The 24,226-nt window shown below is 51.9% G+C and overlaps 1 protein-coding gene across 2 annotated transcripts in view; it reads left to right on the top strand.

Annotated features, from left to right (window-relative positions):
- Window positions 1-4,260: 4,260 nt before the first annotated feature.
- The window catches only part of Anks6 (ankyrin repeat and sterile alpha motif domain containing 6), a 41,377-nt gene continuing 21,411 nt past the window's right edge, over window positions 4,261-24,226 (top strand). Inside the window, exons 1-8 of one of the 2 annotated variants that reach the window (XM_052176459.1) lie at window positions 4,261-4,628; window positions 12,319-12,821; window positions 15,654-15,698; window positions 17,150-17,354; window positions 18,580-18,686; window positions 21,191-21,339; window positions 22,405-22,603; window positions 23,073-23,122. In XM_052176459.1, coding sequence (XP_052032419.1) covers window positions 4,294-4,628; window positions 12,319-12,821; window positions 15,654-15,698; window positions 17,150-17,354; window positions 18,580-18,686; window positions 21,191-21,339; window positions 22,405-22,603; window positions 23,073-23,122 — 1,593 coding nt within the window. In that variant the 5' untranslated portion in view covers window positions 4,261-4,293. Of the gene's footprint in view, window positions 4,629-12,318; window positions 12,822-15,653; window positions 15,699-17,149; window positions 17,373-18,579; window positions 18,687-21,190; window positions 21,340-22,404; window positions 22,604-23,072; window positions 23,123-24,226 lie in introns of both variants that reach the window. The other variant, XM_052176458.1, reaches the window with a different exon arrangement.

Below are 24,226 nucleotides of genomic sequence, written 5' to 3'. Positions count from 1 at the left end.
AAAACACTGTCTAGAAAAACAAGACAAGACAAACCAACAACAAATATTAAACGATGTTACATTTCCTACCTGGTAGTGTCATATGCACCATTGGAAATGTTGTCCCCAAACTAAATTCACCTGCATGGAAAGGTGCCTAAGACATTTGCCAAATGGAAAGATAAAACAAAAAAGCAGGCAAAATGCAGAACAGCCTTCATCACACAAAGCCACTCATTAACAAAAATAAATGTGGGTTGGTGCAGCTCCGTGAGAGACGGCTTGCTTAGCAAGCACAGAGCCCTAGAGCCAACGACCACAAAAGAAAAAGTAAATCCAAACCTCTGCATTTAAGACAGTAAATGCTACCCTTGCTGGGACTGGATTGACTATGATGACCGCCTTGCTCAGAAGAAACATCAGCAGAAAGGCAGCGCAGGGCTTTCTGCAGATGGCTCTGCTGCCCTGTGTGGAAGCCTTGCTTGCAAGCAGTCTGGCTTCAGGTACTGGCAGGATGACTCCAGTGTGACAACTAAAAACCTTGTGAGGGAGTGCCTCTTATGCTTCAGTAAGCACTCCAGCCTAAGCCACTTAGTGTGGCTGGACCATGTACCAACCACTGACCCTCCAGGAACTGAATCAGCCAGGAAGACTCCCGGAGAAAAAGCTAAGAAGGCAGAGGTGGCAGGGATTTGTTAGCCAAGTGGGTCAAGGCCTCTGAGACATTTCACCACGCTGGGAAGGCCCTTTCCTTGTAGACCAGAGACTGCCTCCTACCATAGATGCTGAAAACCTACCACTTGCCTTCCTAGCCCCCTTTGTCAAATAGAGCAGGGGCATAGGATGGGCCAATCAGGCACTACTGTGTCAGGCTGTCAACTTGAAATCAGTGACACCAAAAGGAACCTGAGTGGACACCATCCCTGTAGGGACCCAGCCATTGCTTGATTGGGACATCCTGGTTGGAAATCTCCAAAACTTGGGCCCTCCAAGTTTTGTGAACTAGAAAAGAATCATGAACTATATCCTTCTTCTGCTGCTGTGACCCCAAGGTTGCTTTCTGCTGCACGCAAACAAGTTTCTTGCTCAATATCTACGTGTGTCAATATTCCTGGTTTTAATTGGAGATGTCCGCCACAGCCTTATAGAAATCTTAGCTGGAAGAAGTAGGTCTAGTGGCTTCTTTTGTTTGTTTGTTTGTTTTATACTGGCCACAGACTTTCTATATAGCTAATGATGGCTTTGAACTTCTGATTCTTCTTCTGTCACTCCCGGGCTGAAATTACAGGCTTGCACAACCACGTCCAGCTAGGGGCTGTTGTTTTTCTTTTGCTTGTGTGTGTGTGCTGTGTATGTACTATGTGCTATAATTATAGGTATGTACTATATGTAAGTATGTGATAGCCAGAGGTCAATGTTGAATATCTTCCTACACAGCTTTCCACTTTGTTTATTTTAAATTATATTTATTATTGTTGTTGCTGCTATTTTGTTTTGTTTTTGAGAAAAGGACTCACTACGTAGCCTTGGCTGGCTGAGAGCTCACTATGCAGACCAGGCTGGTCTCAAATTCATAGAGATCTGTCTGCCTCTGCTTTCCCAGTGCTGGGATTAAAGGCATGCACCACCATACCTGACATATTTATTTATTTATTTATTTATTTATTTATTTATTTATTGTGTGTGCGCATGTGCGTGCCCTAGTACAAATGTGGAAGCCAGAAGACACTTTTAGTAGTTGGGCCTGTCCTTCCACAATGTGGGTCTCAGGGATTGAACTCAGGTCTTTAGGCTTGGCAACAGGTATAGTTGGTTGGTTACTGAGTCATCTCAGGAGCCTCTCCACTTTATCTTTCTGAGACAGGGTCTCTCAATGAAGCAGGAGCTCATCATTGGCCAACAAGTCTCCACTAACTAGCAATGGGATAACAATTGTACGCTGCCACACCCAGCTTTTTGTGGGTACTGGAGATCCAAATTCAGGTCCTCCTGTTTGAGCACAAAGCACTTTCAGCAGCTGAGCCATCTTCCCAGCCCACAGGGGCAGGCTTCTGAAGGTGACCATACAGCCCTGAATCTGCAAATCTCTGTTTCTTAGCCAAGCATGAGGTGCACAGCCACCACCGCACACTCCTGCTAAGACAGATGGAGCCCTGTGGTGAACAGCCCTGGAAACTCAAAAAGGAGGGCAGGGGCATCTTATTTTTTGCCTTTCACTTTTACGTACTGTTGTAGTTGATTATTGTTCAATTATTACTCTTATTTGTTTATTTTTAAAATGTTGTGGCTGTGGAGACCAGAGGGTACATTTAGTTGCCTTCCTGGATCTTACTTATTGAGATTCTGTCGCTCAGTCAACCTGGAGCTCGCTGGTTAGACTACAGTGGCTGGCTGATGAGCTTTAGAGATCTGCCTGTCTCTGCCATTCTTGTTCCCAAATGCTGTGTTTACGCACATGTACCACGCTCCCAGCTTTAACACGGTGCTGAGGATCTGAACTCAAATCCGTCAGAGCGCTTTCCCAGCTTTATTTGCTTTTGGAGACAAGATCTCAGTAACTCAGGCTGACCTTGAACTCACGATCTTCCTTCCTCTGTCTCCCGAGTTCTGGGATTATAGGAACGTATCAATGAGCTTGTCCTTGGCTTTTACTTTTATATCATTGTCACGATGAAACACTAGTTAGTGAAAATGTAAGAGACAAGGAAGAAAATAAGAAAGAGGTACAGTTATTCAGATCTTCCAGGAAATAAATGGCTTCCTTAGAAATTCTAAAGGTGGCTGTCTCCCACGCCAGCCCTACTGCAGGAGCTTAGGCTGGATGTGGAAGGCGTCAGGAGTGGTTAGCTCTAGCCCTTGACTGGCTTGCCCAAACACTTTCCCAGGCTCCCCACGCACAGAATAAACTCCACAGTCTGTAGCAGGGCATTGAAGTTTTTCGCAACCCAAGCCCTGAAAACCTTCAAGCTATTTTCACATCTTCATATATGTTTTTTTTTTCATCTTCTAGCCCTGATTTCTCACCCCCATCCTCTCTGTCCTGCACCGGTGACTCATGCCTGGCCAGACCTGACAGTTAAGCTGTTATCATGATACACTGTTGGGACTTGGTGTGCAACAGTCTTGTCTAACTGTATGCCTGGCTTCTGGCTGGGTTTGGGCGCCACTACCAACCATCTAGGGAAACCAGTTGTCTCTTCATATGGAAGTGTCCATGCTGTAAGGACACTGATGTGAACTGTATGTGCCCAGGCCTGCTCCTTGGGACCTTTTTCTGGCTTTCTGCTTAACTAGCTTCTTTCCCTAAATGTCCCCATGACGTTTTCTCTTCCTTAAATTTTTTGCAAATGTTCCATTTTCAGCAATTCCCTTGTTGCTTCAATTATAAAACAATACCCCACCACCTTCTCCCCGATTTTGCTTGGATTCATGTTCAGCTTACTGTGTCAACAGCACTCACTACCATTCGGCAGCCAAGTTTATTTCCACAGCATTATCTTTACAGCCTGTATGGGTGGGTCAATTCCTAGAAGCCAGAGATGCTATCTTGCAAACATACTCGGCATGTGGACCTGTACCTGGCACTAACAGGCATACTTGTTGAGCCTGGAAAGAGAGATGAACTTGATGTCAGAAGGTCTGAGTCCTAGTCACAGCAACGCCTGCAGATCTGTGCAGACCATAGCAAAATACAATCTTCCCGGTCACTCTTCTTCTGTTGATTGGAATAATTATCTGAAACTTCAGGGTAGCTACCAGGACTGCTCTGGGGACCAGTCAGTGGGTCCTACCTTTTGTGTATATACCGGAGGGCTTGGGACCAGAACAGTTGCTGTCCCCACCTGAATTTCCTACAGTGGGTCTGGGGTGTGGCTAGAAAAATCTCCATCTGTAAGTTACTGCGGTAGTAGTGACCCACGTCAAAGAAAAGAGACAGAGGGGTTGGTAGCCTGGCACAGATGAAGAATCCAGCACTGCAGGGCTGCTCCGGCAAACGACAGGGCTGACCCATTCAGCCTGCGACTGTTTAGGAAGCGCTGGCGAAGTACCGGGGCGGTCTGGGGTTGGTGGAGACGCAGGGTGAGTTCTAAACTGGGCCCAGAGGTCGGATTGGCTCAGAGCTGGAAAGCTGAAGAGTGACAGCCACAGGCCCACCCTCCAAGCCGGGAGGCCGGCCCTGCGCGCGCGTACCCAGCAGGCGCGGCCCCGGAGGCGGGCGCGCACCCAGGGGGCGGGCCTGCGGACGGCGGGCGCGCGCGCGGGCCCCGGGTAGGAGCGGGCGGTGGCGCGGAGCGAGCGAGCGGGCGGCCGGCGATGGGCGAGGGCGCGCTGGCCCCGGGCCTGCAGCTGCTGCTCCGCGCCTGCGAGCAGGGTGACACCGACACGGCGCGGCGCCTGCTGGAGCCAGGCGCGGAACCGGTCGCGGGGCCCGAGGTGGGAGCGGAGCCGGCAGGGCCCGAGGCGGTCCGGGCAGCGGAGGAGGCCGGGGCGCCGGTGCCGGTGGACTGCTCGGATGAGGCGGGCAACTCGGCGCTGCAGCTGGCCGCGGCCGGTGGCCACGAGCCACTCGTGAGGTTCCTGCTGCGCCGCGGAGCGTCGGTCAACAGCCGCAACCACTACGGCTGGAGCGCGCTCATGCAGGCGGCCAGGTGAGCGGGCACCGGGAAGGAGAGAGTCCGGGACTCGTGAGAGTGCGAATGGCAGACTTGGAGCCTTGCTTTGTAGTCATCTGTGTGATGGAAATAAAAGGGCGGTTTCAGAAACCCAAGATTAGGGATGTTAGAAACTTTGGCTTTTGAACAGAGTGGAGGCTGCAGAGTGCATCTTCCAGACGTTCATTCATTCCGTTTTGCATCAAGGGTCTCCCAAGAACCCTGGCTTTGGGGCTTGGGGCAGGGGATAGATAAGCGGGATCCAGTTAAGTTCCCACTCTGGGGATAGGAGTGGGGTGCATAGATAAAGTAGCACTCTTGATCTGGAAGGTCTGACGGTAGTAGTTCACCCAGTTGGAGGAATAGAGGCGATTTTTAGGAGAAATGAGGTGTGAAGACCCGAGGATTTGTAAAAGTTATCCAGGAGAGGAAAATGTGAAAGCGGACTTGGGCGGGGGTAGGGGTTGGGGGTTGGGGGCGGGGAGAGCAAGCACACCGCAGACACATAGTGATGATAAGTGGTCCGGCAACTGGGAGGATGCTGGGACCCAGAAGGGGCTGAAAGTAATAGGAGACAAAATCACCATTGGGGAGAAGAAAGTAGGTACCAGATTGGGGCTGAAAAGGAGGCCACAATCTAAGGATGACCAGAAGTGTGGAAGGCACAGGGCACAGTGACCGGAACAGACAGAATGGGCAGAGAGATGGACCAGAGTCAGGAAGGCTGGCTAGGGAGACAGCAGCCCAAGGAAGAGACAGTTAGTGGCCTGGATCAATCTGAAGTTGATCCTGGTGGCTGTGTGACCCTGCGAAGGGGTTCAGAGAGGCAGCAAATCCATCTCCAGATTTCTGACTGGGGCTTATAAAAATGTCCTGAGCTGTAAAATATGAGAAAAGAGACTTCTTTTTATTATTTTTTTTATTTTTTTAGATTTGCTTTTATTTTATGTGGTGAGTGTTTGGTATCTGTGTGTGTTTGCACCACATGTGTGCCCGGTGCCTGAGGGAAGCCAGAAGAGGGCGTGGATATCCTGGACCTGGAGGTACAGACAGTTGTCATCTGCCACACAGGTGGTAGAAACCAAACCTGGCCCCTCTTTGAGACAGCAGGTACACTTAACTGCTGAGCCATCTCTGTGGCCCCAGAGCAACCGTCCTGAGAGTGAGCTCAGCTTTTGTCACATAACAAGTGGCAATGGTGGAGAATGCCAGGGCAGCAGAGGTGACCTTAAAACCTTTGTTCTAGGTCCCTTTCCCCTTAGGGGCAGTACCCACTCTTCCTCCAGGTGAGCCTTCCCCTCTTCCCCTGTCTAGTATCCCCCACCCCCGTTGGCTTGTGATAGACCCAGAATGAATGCCTGAATGCCTGCCCCCCCTCCATCCCCCCACCTTGTCCATAGACACCTCTGTAGCCATCTCCTACCATACTCCTCTCCTCCAGTTATGCCCTTGCCCCTGCCTCCTTGAAGAGCTTCCAAATCTTTCTAGAACGAGTGCTTGGCTGTGCCCATCAGCAGCGCTGCCCTAGTCTCAGGATGACACTTCTGTCTGTCCACACCCTGCAGTGCATCTCTTAAGCCCAGGCCTGGGTTTCATCTGGTCCTTCTCCACATCACTTTGTACTTTGTTTGTTTGTTTGTTTCTTTCTTTCTTTCTCTTCCTTCCTTCTAGATTTATTTATTATTATAAACAAGTACACTGTAGCTGTCTTCAGACACACCAAGAGAGGGTATCAGATCTCACTATGGATGGTTGTGAGCCACCATATGGTTGCTGGGATTTGAACTCAGGACCTTCAGAACAGCAATCAGTGCTCTTAGCTGCTGAGCCATCTCTCCAATCCCAGTAGTTTTCAAAAAAGCTGAATCTGAACCAAGATTATCTTGTCCTCCTTACAGGTGTGGCCCTGAGATTTAGATGCCAGTCAGAATGTGTGCTGACAGGGAGTCTCTCCGCAGACCCCTTAGCCTGAGCTTTCTTCTTCTTCACTCAGCAAAGCCCCTCCACTCTCACTCAGACTCAGCTTCTTCCAGGAGGCCCTCCATGGCGTGGCCCTGGCCTCCAGCCTCGCCATACCAGGAAAGCCCTCTCTGCTTGCAGCAGGCTGGCTCCCTGTTTACCCAACCCTGGCTTTACCTAAGACTCCCTGGGATGTCTTCCCAGACGGGGTTCCTGGAGTTCTCCTTCTGAAGGTTGTGACTGGGAGTCTGAGGAGAGGTGGAGCACAGGAGGGGGCATGAGAAAGAGGCTCAGAATGACTTTGTGCATTTGAGAGGCCCAGGTGCACACCTCCTCTCTGAGCTACACCCACCACAGAGGCCGTGGAAGCCCTGGGGACTTGCTGAAAGCTTTGCTTGTCATGGACTGCAATACTGGTTTGCCCCAGTGCCCAACCCCTGTCACTTATTTTTTGCTGTTAACAAAGTTCTGAAGAATTGTACATATCCTCTGATTCATTTCTTCATCTTCTTTGACTTCCTCCTCCTCTTCTTTCTCCTACCCCTTCTCCTTTATCATCATCATCATCATCATCATTTCTGATTATTATGTCTTAATGAGGATCAGGCTGGCCCTGAACTTGAGAACCTCCTCTGCTTCCCCAGTTCTGGGATTTGGGTGTGCATCATCTTACCTACCCATCTGCTCCTGTTTATCTCAATGGGCAGGATACTTAACCTAATCATGATAGTAATTAACAGTATAAAGGGCCAGGCAGTGGTGGCGCATGCCTTTAATCCCAATACTTGGGAAGCAGAGACGAGCAGATTTCTGAGTTCAAAGCCAGCCTGGTCTACAGAGTAAGTTCCAGGACATCCAGAGCTACACAGAGAAACCCTGACTCAAAAGTCGAAAAGAACAAAAAACAAACAACAACAAACCCCCAAAAGACAGTTTAACAGATTCAAAGGACTTTCTTGTATAAAAGTTGGTGAAAGGAACTTGAAGTCAACCTAGAGGATGGAGGGAGGAGGGAGGAAGGAGCTGCTTCTGAATCTGGCAAAGACGGCAGCAGGTGTCTCTGCAGGAATGGTTTTTCCTTAATTATTTATTTTATGTATGTGGGAACACTGTCTTCAGACACAGCAGATGAGGGTATTGGATCCCATTACAGATGGTTGTGAGCCACCACGTGGTTGCTGGGAATTGAACTCAGGACCTCTGGAAGAGCAGCCAGTGTTCTTAACCACTGGGCCATCTCCAGTCCCACAGGAGTGGTTTTTAAGCAGAAAGAAGGGAAATCTGTGCTAGGACCAGTTAGTTGGTAAGTCCTGATTGGGCAGGTTAGCCAGTATAGCCAAATAATGAGTTTTGATTGCTAGACCTTGGCATTTTAACAGTTGAAACTTGGTATCTTGGTCAGGCATAGGGAAGTAGCCAACTGAGAGAACAGACCTTGGCAGCTAGCTTTCGGAATGTGAGTGATCTAACAGCTTAGCCAGGGAGAGGAAAGGAAGGAGGGCAAACCCCGCTGGCAGCCTGCGTGCCTGCGTGCGGTGCCTGGGCCTGTGAGAGCCCTTCAGTCGGTATTGTAAAAAGAGTTGGGGTTTGTGGTCCAAGTACTCCAGCTTTGACACTTGTAACTGAGATGCTTTGGGCTGTCTTTTTGTGCCTCAGTTTACCATGAGTGCTGTGTTCTAATTACTGTTTTATCAGCCTGGATGTTTTACCTGCTCCAGTGTCTGTGTGCCATGCATGCCTGGTACCCTCAGAGGGCATCAGAGTCCTTGGAGGGGTGGGGGGAAACAGACAGTTACAACAGCAGCCAGATGGGTACTGGGAATTGAACCTGGATCCTCTGAAAGGGCAGCCAGTGCTCTTAACTACGGAACCATCTCTCTGGTCCTAACAGGGGCTGTTTTGAGAGCATTAGTATGATACACATCTTACTGTTCTACCAGACCAAGGTGGAAGGTACCTCTGTGAGGAGAGGATTAGAAGTCACACCTGCCTGTTCGCCAGGGCCTGGGCACATTTTAAGTCTTCGCACAGGAGACTTCACTGCACTGGAGCTGAGATACCCTGGGCTCTCTGCTGTCTGGTCCAGGTGGAGGCTCAGGGTCAGGGACCACAGTAGGGAGTTTGTTTGTCAGCTCCTCGGTCCCTCTGTCCCTCAGGTCAAGGTGGCCTGTGCATGGCCGCTCTCCATCCATTCCTCTTGGAATCCTTGGACAATGCTCCAGACACTTGTCGCGCCTGCCTCAGTGGGCTTGTGTTTACCATCTTGTGTGTGTCCCAGCATCCGTCGATGAGACAAGCCACAGAGGCCCTGGGCCAGGACTTAGAGGCTATGGCTTCCTATGGTTTTAGTAGAACCATAGTTCCTATTTGCAAAAATAATAGATTATTCTTTTCTTCCCCTTCCCAGGAGTGGGGAATGAACTCAGGGCCTGTACGTGGCAGGCGAGTGTGCTACCACAGAGTCACCACCTCGGCCCTCTCTTACAGCAAAGTCTCACTGAACGGCCCAGGCTGTCCTTGAACTCACAGGTAGCTCAGGCAGGGTCCAATTGCCCTGTATCCGCTCGGCCCCCATCACTGGGTCTGGCTAACAGTGACTTTCTTGAGCACCTATTTCGTGTCTAGCACTTTGCTCCTTCATTCCACCCCAAACCTTAGGAAGTATGCATCATTGTTGCTCCCCCCCCCTTTAGAGATACGGAATTGAGGTACAGAGAAGTTGCATAGCCTGTCCACAGCCACATGGCTAGTTGAGTGACGGAGTAAGAGTCACACTCAGGCCAATGGGTGAATCCCGCAACTGACAGCTCCCTTGGGCACGGGTAGTGATTCTGAGCAGGGGACAGCCTGGCATGGCTGTCTAGACACACCTTGGCCCGTTTACCTTCCCCCCACTTCTGTCTTTACCCCACTCATGCCAGGTGCTCTGGGTGGCAAGATTGTGTGCCAGCTCTCAAAGCACAGGTGTTAATTGCTGAAATTAATTGGCAGTCTCAGCACCTGCCCAGAAGCCCCCAGCAGCCCATTTCCAGTAATTACCTATTAGAAAATGAACACCCGCAAAATTATCTCGGGCTCCGTTGGATCATTTTATATTTTTCAGCCTAATTGAATGCTCTCTAGGGCTGCCTGAGAGTTCAGAAAACATTGCAAGATTCAGTATTTCTGCTCGAATCCAGCCCTACGCTCCCCCTGCAGGAACCGGGCAGGCTGGAGGGGCTGCGATCTGAAATTCTTGGGGCTGGTTGGGTCCTGTCACTTTCAAATTGAGATTAATTGCCCTCTGCTCCACTCTGCCGCCTCCTTATCTGTGAAGTGGGAGGCGCTGTGTACGTCGCCGGGATTTCAAATGAGATAAGAATCTGAAAGTGCCTTGTAATCTGCAGCTAGAGATTACACTAGAGTTTATTTTGTGTTCCCCAAACCGGAGCAGAGGGCAGAGCAGCCCCTGGCTGCCTTCTGTCTCTCAGAGCTTCCCTCCCCCGTCATCCATGCAATGCATCCATTTATTAGTGAGACAGAAGCTATTGAACCCTAACATGGGCCTTCTCCTGTGTTAGTGGCCTGGGAAGTCCCCTGACCCTGTCACAGTCAGGTAGGCAAGAAACAGTTTTTGAAAGAGGGCTCTTTCAAAAGAGATGATGGCGCACGTCTGTAATCCCAGCACTTGGGAGGCAGAGGCAGGTGGATTTCTGAGTTCAAGGCCAGCCTGGTCTACAGAGTGAGTTCCAGGACTATACAGAGCCAAGGCTACACAGAGAAACCCTCTCTCAAAAAAAAGAAGAAAAAAAAACTAAATCCAAAAAACAAACAAACAAAGAAAGAAAGAAAGAAGGGAAGGAAGAAAGGAAGGAAGGGCAGGCTCAGGTTTAGACAAGAGAGAAGCTGAAAACTTGAAAACTTGGGGGTCCTTGGAAGGGGAGCTCAGGGAACTGCTCAGAGTTGGTGAGGTGTGAGTGGGCCCTGGGTGGCACAGAGGGCCGGCTCTGCTTGGCAGGACCAGGACCAAATGGCAGAAGAGGCACATCCCGATTGATCAATCGATCGAGTGCATGGAAGGAAGGAGGGTAGGAAGGCGCGGGAGGGCACTGGGAACCGTGAGTAGTGTAGGCAATCCTCCTGACTTCGGCAAGTTGGAAGAGACCTTGAGGCGTAGGTGTGTGGGCTGCCTGGACAGTGAACAGCAGGGGAAGGCGGCCTTGGGCCTTGAGTTTGCAGTTTCTGCACAGGAGTGTTTCCTGACTCACCTCTCTGCCCTGGAGAAGAGGCTCCCCATCCTGCCCAGGGCTGGGGGGCCAGGTCCCCAGGTTCTCATTTGCACACTGCAGGAGGCAGTCTGCTGTGTCAAGGTTCACAGCCCAGAAGGTATTTTGTATCCAGCTGGAGCCTCAGACCAGAGTTCAGCCCTAGCCCTGCCTCCTTCAGGGGAGGAAGCCCCTAGCTTTAGCTGGAGCACAAACTCCACTTGCAGAAAGGAGGGCTGAGCAGCAGCTCCAGTGGCTCCAAGCCTGGCCACTGCACCGGGTCTGCTATCACCCCACACCCCTTCCCTGGCTTTGTCTTTGTTTCCTCTTAGCCAGGAGGAGCTTTCTCTAGCTTGGACACTCAACACTCTGAGACATCACAACACCTCAAAACATAAGTCTGCCCACTGAGAAGCAGTATCGCTCTTCCCCAGGGTCAGGGAGTTGGCAGGAGTCTGTCTTCTTTGGGCCCTGAATACAGCCATAGCTGGAGCTTCTTTGAGAAGGCTAGGACTACGCCAGGTTCAGAGTCACTTGCAGTGAACATTCCTGCCAGCAGGTGGCAGTAGGCCTCCGCGGAGGTGCCAGAGTCCTTTTGCCCAGGGCAGCTGCCCCACTGGATGTGCTGGCGATGGCAGGGACCGAGGAAGGTAGAAATGAATCACCACAAGGGCCTTGCCAGTGAGGGAATCAGAGCACTGGCAGAGACAGCTTAACAGTCCCTAATTCAGAGGACAGAGAACTCAGATGTGGGGGCCAGAGTGGTATAGGCAGATGGATTCAGACCTCAGTGTGTGTGTGTGTGTGTGTGTGTGTGTGTGTGTGTGTGTGTATCATACATCTACCTCAGGTATATTTCCTCAGAAAAAGTCGACCTCATTTTTAAATTTCAGATTTCTTTCTTTTGCTTTATGTGTATGCTGTTTTGCCTGCATGTCTGTACACATATATGCCTGGTCCCCCTGAGTTCGGAAGACAACTCTAAATACCCTAAAGCTAGAATTGTGGAAGGTTGTGAGCCACCACGAACGTACTGGGAACCACACCCAGGTCCTCCGCAAGAGCAACCAGTGTTCCTGACTGCTGAGCCGTCTCTCCACACCCCCACCTTGTTTTCTTGATAGTCTGTCATGGCCCTGGAGCATGGAGAGTAGGCGAGCAGGTTATATTGATCCGCTTGTTTTAACACCTCTGCTGCTGGGATTATATATGTGCACTACTATGTCCATTTATTTTCAGTGTGTGTGCACACATATGCATGTATGAACATGTATGAACATACGTGTAGTGACTTGAGTTCTGTGTGAGGAGTTCTCCTTGATTGCTCTCCACACCCGGCTGAGGTCGTTCCTTCTGAACAGCCCCTGAGCCTGCAGTGAGGTAGATGTATGATACACACACACACACACATTAGTGAGGGTCATAGAACTGTTCTCTTGTCAGCGTTTTCTGTTTGGTGTCACTAGTCCCCATCTTTCTGGCAGGTGTGGGCACGCGAGCGTGGCCCACCTCCTTTTGGATCACGGAGCTGACGTCAACGCTCAGAATCGGCTGGGTGCCAGCGTGCTCACTGTGGCTTCTCGAGGCGGCCACCTGGGTGTGGTGAAGCTGCTACTAGAGGCAGGGGCCATTGTGGACCACCACGACCCTTGTGACGAGTCACCGGCAACGGGAGGCAGCAGGGACGAACTGCTGGGCATCACAGCCCTGATGGCCGCCGTTCAGCATGGGCACGAGGCCGTGGTACGCCTGCTGATGGAGTGGGGTGCGGACCCCAACCACACAGCCCGGACTGTGGGCTGGAGCCCTCTGATGCTGGCCGCCCTCCTCGGGAAGCTCAGTGTGGTGCAGCAGCTGGTGGAGAAGGGGGCCAACCCTGACCACCTCGGCGTGCTGGAGAAGACGGCCTTCGAGGTTGCCCTTGAGCGGAAGTACAGGGACCTCGCTGACTACCTGGACCCACTGACCACTGTCAGGCCAAAAACAGGTCAGGCCAACCCACTCCCCCACCACTGCCCCCCCACACCCTCCCATCACCTACTACTCCCACCCCCACCACTTCCCCCAAACGCACCCCCACTGCCACCCTGGTCCCTTCTGTGGCCTCACAGGGGTTGTTTCGGTTGCACAAGCCAAGGTTTGCCAAACCAAAAACGTGTGCAGAAGGAGTCTTGACATGCAGGCCATGAGCTTTGAGCCATACAGTACCCATGGATGCGGGTTACACACCGGCTTTACACATTTCCCAGGATGCCCCGGTACTCTGGGGTAGAGCCTGTGAACGTGTACAGCAAGGCCTTTCCTCCCTCAGCTGACCCTGATGTAAGTGCTCCTAGGATCCCTCTAGAACCGAGGCCAGCAAAGCTCTCTCTGTAAAAGGCCAGGTAATGAATATTTAAACTTCTTAGGTAATGTAGGTACTGATGCAGTGATTATCGGCCCTTGTTAGAGTGGAAGCAGCCATATTTAGAATGTAAATTTGTGGGTGTGGCTGACTCTGAACTTGGGACAGGTTGGTCCCGAGCCTAGGTTTGTACCCCTGCTCTGAATGGCCATCAGTCCCCGAGGACCGGTTCATTTATAGTGTGCCGTGGCTCCTTCCACGTCTGGGTTTTTCTGGCTGCCTCGTGTCTGTTCGCTGCTCCTCTTAGGGTTGTTCTTAGTGAAGCAGTTACACAGCACGTTGCACTCTGGAACCTCTGCTCGACAGCCTGGGCACCCAGCGAAGGAGGGGACAGCTGCTGACTCCACCAGCCCCGACTTGAGCTTCACTTAGCCCTCTCAGGCCGTGTGACCGCTGGCATGGCGTCAGATGCCTGGGAACCCCAGTGTCCTGTTTGGCCGAGTATAGATGCATTTCTCTTGCCAGGCTCTGTGGCAGTGTCCTGTGAAGTGTCTGTCCCAGTGTCAGGAGTGTAGCTCCCAGCAATGGGAGCTCAGTTCTGCTGCTAGTGTTTGTGGGGTGGCCGCTCCCTGGGGGACAGTGGCCTTGGCAGGGGAAGGCAGGTTCTAAGTAGGAAATAAACGACCATGTGGAGAGGTCAGTGCTGTGAGTGAGGAGAGCCAGAGTGGCTGCGTCAGGCATTGTGAGACAGAGGGATGCTTGCCCAGCGAAGATAACCACAAGTGGACCTCAGAAGTCCAGCAAGTGCTCTAACCACCGGGAGGGCCAGCACAGCTGTGAAGGCTGCATGATTGATCATCATAACAAAGGTTCTTAAGTCATCAGCAGTACACACACACACAGACAGACAGACAGACACACACACACCGTTCTTCTCTGGGAATGCAGGAAATCCACCCACACAAGACCTTGCTCTCTCTGTGTTCTTTCTCATCCCAACCAAAGCTACCCGGTGACTGTGACATGAGACATTCTTCTGTCTCATGCTGTGCGGAAGTTGGGGTAAGTTTCCTCTCCTTGGGATGTGGTGGAGTCTCTGGATAACACCACTGAAGCCCAGAGTGAAGAAAGGCCCCCGCCCAGAAGTGCCAGGTCATCAGTGCCAGCCTGAATTGTCAGTGGCTCATTGTACCAGGGGGCTGCTTAGCATCCAGCAATAAGATTGTGACATTCCTGTCCTTCAAAAAGACTGGGGCCACAGCAAACTGAGCTCGTAAGCAACTAAAAGGCACTCACATTTTTATAAGTTGTATTTTATGCATATGCATGTGTTGCCTGCATGAATGTCTGTATACTGCCTGTGTGCCCGGTACCCCAGGAGGCCAGAAGAGGGCACCAGAGCCCCTGCAACGAGTCACCATGTGGGTACTGGTCATCAAACCTGGGTCCTCTGGGAGGGTAGCCAGTGCTCCTAACTGCTGAACCATCTTTCCATTCCCCCAGATGAGCTTTTTGGGGTGACAGCATTGTGGTGTCTTGTGTCGATATTTCACAGGCACAATTAGCCCTGTTGTTCTGTGGCCCTGGCTGTTCTTGATACTGAGAGTCACGGAGTCACTCCATTTTGCAGCTTGGCTGGGGTAACTGCCATAGGCCAGTTAGCACAGTGGTACCCTGATAGCCCCGTGTTTCTGAAGCACCTCGTTCCTACTGCTCCTTGGGACAACTCTGTGGCACAGATGCTGATGTTAATGGGACAGCCTGGCTGGCTAGGAATGCTCAGTCTGGCTTATATAGGGCTCCTCCCAGGCAGCCCAGAGCCATGGCTGCCCCTCACAGGGTTCAGGAAGGTGCAGGAGTCCTGCCTGCGCTGCTCCGCATGCTCAGTGGCTTCGGGAATGCCTGTTTCCTGTTTGTGGATGACTGCTGGGCCAGGTGTGGCAGGAACACATGGGGGGAGGGGCTTGTGGCTGGAGAGTCGCAGGTCAAGGGTCACAGCCCAGTGTGAACATGTCTGATGGACAGTTGGCTAGACAGTTGTCTACAGACTGGTGGGGTACCCCATTCAAGTCCTTAGTGCCCAAGAAGAGAGACAAGGTGCTGTTGGCTTTTCTCGTGGGCATAGTCAGGACTTCAGAGCTCAGTGGTCCAGGGTCACAGAGTTCTGACTTGGTACTTAGCTAATTGTAGTTAGATTTTAGAAGTTAAACAAGTCAGTTTCTTTTTCAAATTTCTATAGAATGAATTTTTTCCAAGACCATGCTTTTTGACTAAGCTAGGTGAATATACCCCACAATCTGCAGTGTTTTCAAAAGCCTGGGGTGACAGCTGCCTGTAATTCCCTGCTCTGAGCCTGTGCCCCATAACTTTTAAGGACTTGCCCTTTAGAAAGCTAGCCTGTGCTCTTACCCCCTGTGGCTTTGGAGTTCTGTTAAACTTCTCCTTTGTTAATTCTGGAAACCTCTGTTTACCCAGATGAGGAGAAGAGGCGGCCTGATATTTTCCACGCCCTGAAGATGGGTAAGTGCTTCAGAGTGCTTTTCTGGATGTTGAAGAGCCCAAGCCCCGCCCTCCAGCCCGATTCCCATACTTAATTCACAGGGACAAGGAATCTGATAAAGAATGTGGTTTTGTTGTTTGCTTTTATTTAAAAATAATTTTTAACGTTTGTGACGTTATAATTCCCACTCCAGGGAAGGGTGGGCCCTGGAGCCTGTAATTTATTAGAGTGTTCTACCCACAGGCTCTAGAACACTCTAGAACACCTTCCCAGGTCCCTACTGCCCCGCCAGCTAGATGTACCTGGCTCTTTCTGTGAGCCCCACTTTTGCTATGACAGAAGGGTTCTTTAGCCCAGAGTTTCCGTGTGTGTGTGTGTGTGTGTGTGTGTGTGTGTGTGTGTGCTTGTGTGTGTGTGTGAGTGAGTGAGTGAGTGAGAGAGAGAGAGAGAGAGAGAGAGAGAGAACGAGGCACTCCGTGTCGTGCCGTCATGCAGAGGTCAGAGGTCGACCTCACGGTTGCCCACCTTCCTTTCTTACTTCCACCCTGAGAGGGTTTTCCATATTGTTCTGCTTCATACGCCAGGCCAGCTGGCCTACCAGCTGCTGGTACTCTCTGTCTCCCAGAGCACTGAGATTACAGGCACTTATGCTACATGCCCTGTCTGTCTTTTCTGTGGGGTCCGGGGATTCAAACCCAAGTCCTCAATCTTGCATGAGCTGTTTTACCTACTGATCCATCTCTCAAGCTCCAGAGTTTCCTTTTGATGCAGACACCACTTTCGGGCAGCCCTCCTGGATTCCTGCTCACCATCTAGACCTGTATTTCCCCTCTTCGGACCAGTGGCCCTTCCTCACTCTCCCTACGCTCTGAGACACAGGTAGCACTTGTGTCTTAGTCAGGGTTTCTATTCCTGCACAAACATCATGACCAAGAAGCAAGTTGGGGAGGAAAGGGTTTATTCAGCTTACACTTCCATGCTGCTGTTCATCATCAAAGGAAGTCAGGACTGGAACTCAAGCAGGTCAGGAAGCAGGAGCTGATGCAGAGGCCATGGAGGGATGTTTCTTACTGGCTTGCTTCCCCTGGCTTGCTCAGCCTGCTCTCTTATAGAACCCAAGACTACCAGCCCAGGGATGGCACCACCCACAAGGGGCCCTGCCCACTTGATCACTAATTGAGAAAATGCTTCACAGGTGGATCTCATGGAGGCACTTCCCCAACTGAAACTCCTTTCTCTGTGATAACGCCAGCCTGTGTCATCTGACACACAAAAGCAGCCAGTACACCTTGCGTTTGTTCATATGCTGGTCTCCATCTGTCACAGACGGAGGAATCTGAGTAGGGACCCGCCTTAGTGGCCCCCATGACCATAGCAGAGGCAGAATGAGCAAATGTTCACAAGAGACCACTGAATAAATGACTTTGTGGTGCCAGGGGCTCTGGGTCACCTGGACTCCTGTCATTTGTAGGAAACTTCCAGCTGGTCAAGGAGATTGCTGATGAAGACCCCAACCACGTGAACCTGGTCAACGGGGACGGGGCGACCCCACTGATGCTGGCTGCTGTCACAGGGCAGTTGCCCCTGGTCCAACTGCTGGTGGAGAAGCACGCAGACATGGACAAGCAAGACAGCGTGCACGGCTGGACGGCCCTCATGCAGGCCACCTACCACGGGTCCGTGTCTCCCACCATGTGAGGCCAAGCGAGTGCTCTGGCTGGGGGATGGGGTGTTCTGACCCGAGATGCAACCTGTAGCCAGCCCAGGGCTGTGAGGACATCTGGGCCTGCAAAAAGATGGAAAGAATGCGGGCTCCATTCGCCAGCTCTGTCTTCATCCAGCGCACTCGCCACCCTGCCGCGGTGTTTCCCGTGGCTGTGTAAACCCTCAGAGCAGGCGCATCTCAGGTGCATCTCAGGCAGGAAGACCATTTCTCGCTTGTTTCCAGCTTAACCGTGATTGGCTCATCTGGCATTTTTACATGTTGGGTCAGAGACCTCCGTTAAGCCTCCCCTCCACATTTGAGCAGTGGCCACAAATACCTGGGATTTCTCACCTTAGACTCTGACAGGTGTCTTGACATTCCCCTTTAAAGTAACGTGATCATCCCAGCCAGGTGGGCTGTCACCCTCCTGCAGGCCCCTCTGGGGACATCTTACAGCCGCTAAATGTTCCGGCTGCCCTCAGGGGTTCTCCTCTTGCCTGGTTCAGCTGACCACACCACACTCCTACACTGGTTATCTTACCCAATGAGCCTCAAATCCTTGACCCTAACAGAATGTTCTGGAAGGAAGGTCCCGTCCGCAGAGAGGTGGGTATGGCGGCGGAGCCCTTTCAGGGCAGAGGCCCTGGTTTTTATTGTCATCCAGGAGGAACATCAGGACATTTGCCCCTGACCTGCTGAGTGACAGGGCATGATTGGCCATGTCCCGCTTAAACACTGGAAGACCATGTGACCTGGCTAATACTGGCAGCCTTGTTGTCCGGGAACATAGCCACACTTTCCCAGTCACTTGCTGGATTAGCCATTTTGTGTCACTCTTAACAAAACGCCCAAGGCAGTTAATTTATAAAGAAAAGGTTTATTTTGGCTCATGGCTCTACAGGTTCAAGATGGAGCTGGAGCAGCCCCAAGGTTTCCAATCTCTGGTGAAAGTGTCCAGGGCTTGGGCAGAGAGCAAGTGTCCCAGAAAGTGCTTAATCCAGGAGGCAAGGCCAGAAGTCCACCGCCCCCCCCCCCACACACACACATAGACAGTGACCAGTAGGCCTCTGTAAGGCCCCACCTCTAATGGTCCAGAGCACCTTCCTGTGACCCAGCCTTTGCATATGAGCTGTAGGGTGATCATCAATACCCGAATGAGAACAGGGAGTCTAACTGCCTGCCTCTTTGCTCCCCAGAAATAAAGAAATTGTCAAGTATCTGCTAAATCAAGGGGCTGATGTTGCTCTACGAGCTAAAAACGGGTACACGGCCTTTGACCTGGTGATGCTACTGAATGACCCTGGTGAGTGACCGTGGACTGCTCTGCCTCTACACCCTCCCTCACCCGGGCACCAGGCCGCTGGTCCCTTCATTGTATGAAGTCTGTACTGATTCCTAGAAAATCAGTCTCAGGGATGCTCTACACTGGCCTTCCTCCAGTGCCTGCAATCCCAGCGTTGTTAGAGAGAGAGGGCATGTGACTTTGCAGGCTCTTAGGACCTAGGGCCATTCTGTGGTCACAGCCAGAAACTAAGTGCCTTTGCAGGAAATATTAGCAGGCCTTTGACAGGGAAAGCCTGGTGGAGGAGTGCCACTCTGTCATGTGAGGGACTGCAGCCAGAGCTCCTCTAGTAGCAAGTCTGCCTGACTTCTCTGGTTGGCCCCACTGGTCCCCTCCATCCTCTCCTGCTCTGACCGGCACTAAAAGGGGCGGGGTCTCTCTGACCTGTCATTCTCTTGATTATCCTAGAGGTTCAGTCTAGAGATGGAGGAGATCAGAGGCCTCCTGAGCCGTAGGCTTGGAGCCTGGGCTGGGATCCCAGCAACATGGTGTGGGAACAGAGGCTTTGTTAAAAACTACACTTGCTTTGTACATGTCACGGTGCGCATGATGTCAGAGGATGACTTCTAGAAGTTACTTTTCTACTTCCACCAAGTGGGTTTGGGGGATTGTCCTCAGCTTGTCAGGCTTGGTAGGAGGCGCCGTTGCCCTCTGGACATGTCCACACCCTCCTCCTCCCCATCCTCCTCCTCATCCTCCCTATCCTCTTCCTCCTCCTCCTCCCCATCCTCCTCCTCATACTCCCCATCCTCTTCCTCCTCCTCCCCATCCTCTTCCTCCTTCTCCCCATCCTCCTCCTCCCCCATCCTCTTCCCCCTCCTCCCCATCCTCCTCCTGCCCATCCTTTTCTCCTCTCCTCCCCTTCCTCCTTTCCTTCTTCCTCCTTCCCATCCTTTCCTCCCTCTCCCCTCCTCCTCCCTCTTTTTCTTTTCCCAAGACGGGGTCTCACTGTGTTCTTCAGACTGACTTTACACTCAGCCTCCTGACTACTGGGATTATGGGTATCGACACATTCATTCTTAGTGCTTTAGAGATTTTTTTTTTATGATTAGGAAAAATGTTTATAGAGTGGTTTGCCTGTTTGTACAGCCGTATATCACACATGTGCAGGACCCGTGGAGGCCAGCTAGGACATTGGAGCCCCTGAACCTAGAGCTACAGCCTGATAGGAACTGCTGTGTGGGTGATGGGAACTGAGCCCCACAGTTATCACTCTTAAATTTACCTGCTATGGGATGCTTAGAGTTGGGGCTTTCTCTGCCTTTCTTGTTTGCTGCTTTATCCTAAGTGCATTGGAAATGCCGACAGACGAGGGGTTCCAGGTGTCCAGATGCTCCCCAGCACAGGGCCCCCTCTGGGGGTCTGACCCACGCGTCCCTCACTGCACACAGGTGCCTTCCCAAGCCCAGGAGCTCTGAGTGCTTTCCTAATCTTGTCCAACACGCATCCTGAAACAACCTAGTAGTTGAGTTCCCATTAACCAATAGCACATTTAAAACACTTTTTTTTTTTTTTTTTTTTTTTTTTTTTTTGCATTTAGTTCCTGGTGAATTTTCTCCAGTGCCAAAAGTGCAGTTTCCCCGGGGATGTGTTCTCTTCAGGGCAGCCTCCTCTCTAGAGACAGTGTGTTCTGTTTCCGTGAGGCCATCTCAGAGAGGCAGGCGCTCACCTGTGGCTCAACCTGACCCCGAGAGCTTCAAGTGCCCTTTGTGGGAACTTGGTTACCTGGAGATGTTCAGTGAATGGAGAATCTACATCTAAATCTTAAGCACTGTTTTGGGCCCCCCCCACTCCATACGGTGCCCAGCCTCATCAATTGGCCTTGGCATTCCTACCAGCTCCCCCATTATACCACTGAAATGGCACACACTGACTCTTACAAGACATCCTCGGGGTACCTGGTAGCTTTTCAGATATACACACTTCCGATGGCCCTGGCAGTTTCGCAGATGTCGTTAAAGTGAGCATGAAGACCTGAACCTCTTGATTTGCATGATTTCGGTGGGTTGTCTGGGTCAAGAGAATAGCAAACCATTTTCACAGGTTGCCCTAGGCGCTTGCAGGAAGAGCTAATGTGATTTAAAATACTCTTAAGCACACATCCTGAATGCCAGCACCGAGTTCCCTAGGAATGTCCTTGAAAGCCTCAAGGCACATTTATGTGCTGGGCTTAATGCCACCTCCTCGTGAACCATGCAGAGGGACTGTAATTCGTTACCCAGGGTGGGATGGACATGGAATAGGAACTGCTGTGGTCTGGGTGAAGTCCTGTGCCTTTTGACACCCTGCCTTCTGGGAGAGAGGGGGCCTCTAAGGACATCAAATGGAGAGAAGTGAGGAGGTTGAACTGGGGACTCCGGTTGCTGTTGCAGGACCGAGTCCTAGGCTGATGAGGGTTGACTTGGACCTCCCCCAGGACCAGGAAGATGTATTCACAGGTCAGGCGCTGCTTCTTGTGCCCACAGATACTGAACTTGTCCGACTGCTGGCGTCCGTGTGCATGAAGGTGAATAAGGACCGCGGTCGGCCCAGCCACCGGCCACCCCTGCCCCACTCGAAGGCCAGGCAACCGTGGAGCATCCCCGTGCTGCCCGACGACAAGGGAGGCCTGAAGGTTTGAAAGATGCTGGGGAGGCGGTTGCTTTCTGTTGCCAGAGCTGGGTTAGTTTTGGGGAGGCTATGTCAGCGTGACTAGCGATAAAGCTGAAGACACATAGGAAATGAGGGGACCGGAGGAGACTGGGGAGACCCCATTAGCTGCTGTGCAAGAATTTGGGGCCTGGAATTGCTCCCCTCGACTTTAGGACAAGTCAGGAATCAAGACAGTGGTGTAGAACCCCAATTTATAAGTGGAGAGGTTTTCTTTTTTTAATTCTGCAGGATGTATGCAGTCCTGAGTGGGCAGACTGCACACTGCACTGTCCTGGGTCTGCGGCTCTGTTTATCCTGTGGGATGCTGCTCCCTGGCCTAGCACGGCACCTCTTCTGGAACCTTCCATCTGACTATGCCAAGCAGGGTCCCCGCAGCCCTCTGCTGCTTCCTGCAAGTGCCAGAGTCTCTCTCGGTGTCTCACTTTCCTCACCCCACCCTGCTTGTTTGAAGCCAAACTTTATTCCTGAGAGATTGACACCTGCACTGCCTTGTGGACCCTCTGGGGTCATTCTGCTCTGCCCCGCCCTTCTCTGAGGCTTGCCCAAGCTGGTTTTACAATGCTGTCTTCTGTGGCAATGGAGACCACTTTGCGTGTTGACGGGAGCTGCCGACCCAGGATGCTGGCTGTAGGCCTGGTTCCACACTCAGCCCAGGAGGAGACCGCCTGTAGGCACAGATGGCTTAGGTTCTAGCTCTGTCCATCTCTAGGACATCTCTAGTGCAGGCGGAGGAGTCTGTGCAGGGAGCGGTGTCAGGCTTTTGGAGTCACCCCTGGTGGCTGGCTCATGGTAAAGCCCCGAGCAGCCAGCCCCTTGCCCGGTCCCTTGTTTCTCTGCATTACAGCATGGAGGAGATGAGGGGTGGCCCGGATAGGCTGGGGAAGGATTTGGTGGAGGGTGCAGTGGCTGCTCGGCAGCGATGGCCTGCACCTGGGAAGGGGGACGCGGGGTGGAGCTCGTCCCTGGCCTTGCGCCTGGGCCTGTCCTGCTGTTGCTACAGTGGATTGCTCTCTGCCCTCCCACACAGTCCTGGTGGAGCCGGATGTCCAACAGGTTCCGAAAGCTCAAACTTATGCAGACACTGCCACGTGGGCTGGCCGCCAACCAACCTTTGCCTTTTTCTGATGAGCCTGAGCTGGCGCTGGACTCCACCATGCGGGCGCCCCCCCAGGACAGGACTAGTCACCTTGGGCCACCTGAAGCAGCCCATGCCACCAAAGACAGTGGTGAGAAGAACTGCACCTGGGGTGGGTTCCAGCAGGGGCACCAAGCGTGAAGGGCTTGTGGTACTGAAAGGGTCTTGAAATACAGTGAGTTCTCACAGTGAGGTGGTGAGCCTCACACCACTGGGAGCATTGAGCTGACTGAAGGACCTGGCCAGGTTGCTGAAGGATTTCCAGACTAGAAGGAAAACAGATTTGATAAGATTCCTGCTTATGGACCCCTTTGGTACCACTGTTAGAGACAGACTATTGAGTGGACACGCCACTATCTGACCCAGCGTAGCAGAGGCTGGAAACGTACTCTGAGAGGACTTTAAATGCCTTCTATCTGTCAGCATATTGAACACTGATTGTTATTAAATATTTAAGTTCCCAGGAGAGCTGTATTTCCAGGATGTGGGGCCCCCAGAGCCACTCTGCAGGCTGTGGTCACAGGGAGGGCCATTTCAGGAAGCTTCTGTTTCTTTTGCAGGTCCTGGGAACCCAAGAAGAGAGAAGGAAGATGTGTTACTGACAACGATGGTGAGTGGATGCCTAAACACATGAAAGGCAAGAGAGGTTGCGCCTGGCCTGTGGACCCTTAGCAGAACAGGGGCTTCTGTGCTGGTTACTGCTGCACACCCGATTACGGTTAGCGTGACTGCCAGCCCCTGGCTGCTTGATTCTGAGGAGGAAGGGTGTGAGTTTTCCTCCATGGTAGCCTCAGGTGGATGGATGGTCAGAGTGGGACCCATCGAGTGAAGCCCTGGCTTCTAGGGGTCGGAGCAAATGCCAGCCCTGAAGTGTGAGTGAAGCCTTGTGAAGACTGGGGGTCTCATATAACCCAAGGTGGCCCCACACCTGCTAAGTAGCCAAGAGTGACTTAACGTCTAATCCCCCTGCTTCTGTCTCCTGAGTGTTGGGATGAGGGGATCCTTCCTGCCAAGTCACACCGTATCTGGGCCTGGTGTGTACAGTATTCTAGGGAAACACCATTCCAGTGGAACCACAGCCCCGGATCTAAATCCTGGCCAGGGTCCAGATGGGACAGATTTCTGGGCAGCCAGCATTAACAGGAAGACTCACCATTCTGGCTAAGTGGGGGAGCTGAGGAAGGGGTGTTCCTAGTCTAGAGGGGCCTCAGTTTCCTGAGCTGTAAGCTTAGAATTAGGGTAAGCTAAGAATATCGAAAGCCCCTGAGGTCATAGTGGCACAAATAAGACAGCAGCTCACTCCACAGAGTGGGGAACCTGGGTTCTTCTATTCCCCATCCCTGTTGATCATGCATTCCCCAGGTTTCCTCACAGTCCAAGAAGGCTTCCATAGCTCTGGCCATTACGTCCCGTGTTACACTTTCCACTGCTAAGACAGAACCTTTGGAGTACAACTTAAAAGGAAGGTTTTTTTATTTTGTTTTTTGTTTTTGTCTTGTTTTGGTTGTTTTTTAGCGGATGGTCCTAGAGGTTCCCGTCTGTGGTCTCTAGCTTCTGTGGTGACACTGAATGTCACGTGAAGGAAAAACCACTCCGTTTGTGTGGTGTGGAAGAGGGAGTGGGTCCCACATGTCACTTCTGCTCGTGGCAGAAGGCTTACAGGCTGGTCACATGGGCACAGCACACAGTGCAGAAGGCTGGCCCCTGGACTCTG

The sequence above is a fragment of the Apodemus sylvaticus genome, chromosome 3 (assembly GCF_947179515.1).
Source record: "Apodemus sylvaticus chromosome 3, mApoSyl1.1, whole genome shotgun sequence".
Lineage (NCBI taxonomy): Eukaryota > Metazoa > Chordata > Mammalia > Rodentia > Muridae > Apodemus > Apodemus sylvaticus.
Note: the sequence above shows the minus strand (reverse complement) of the source record. Positions and strands in the feature narration are given on the sequence as shown.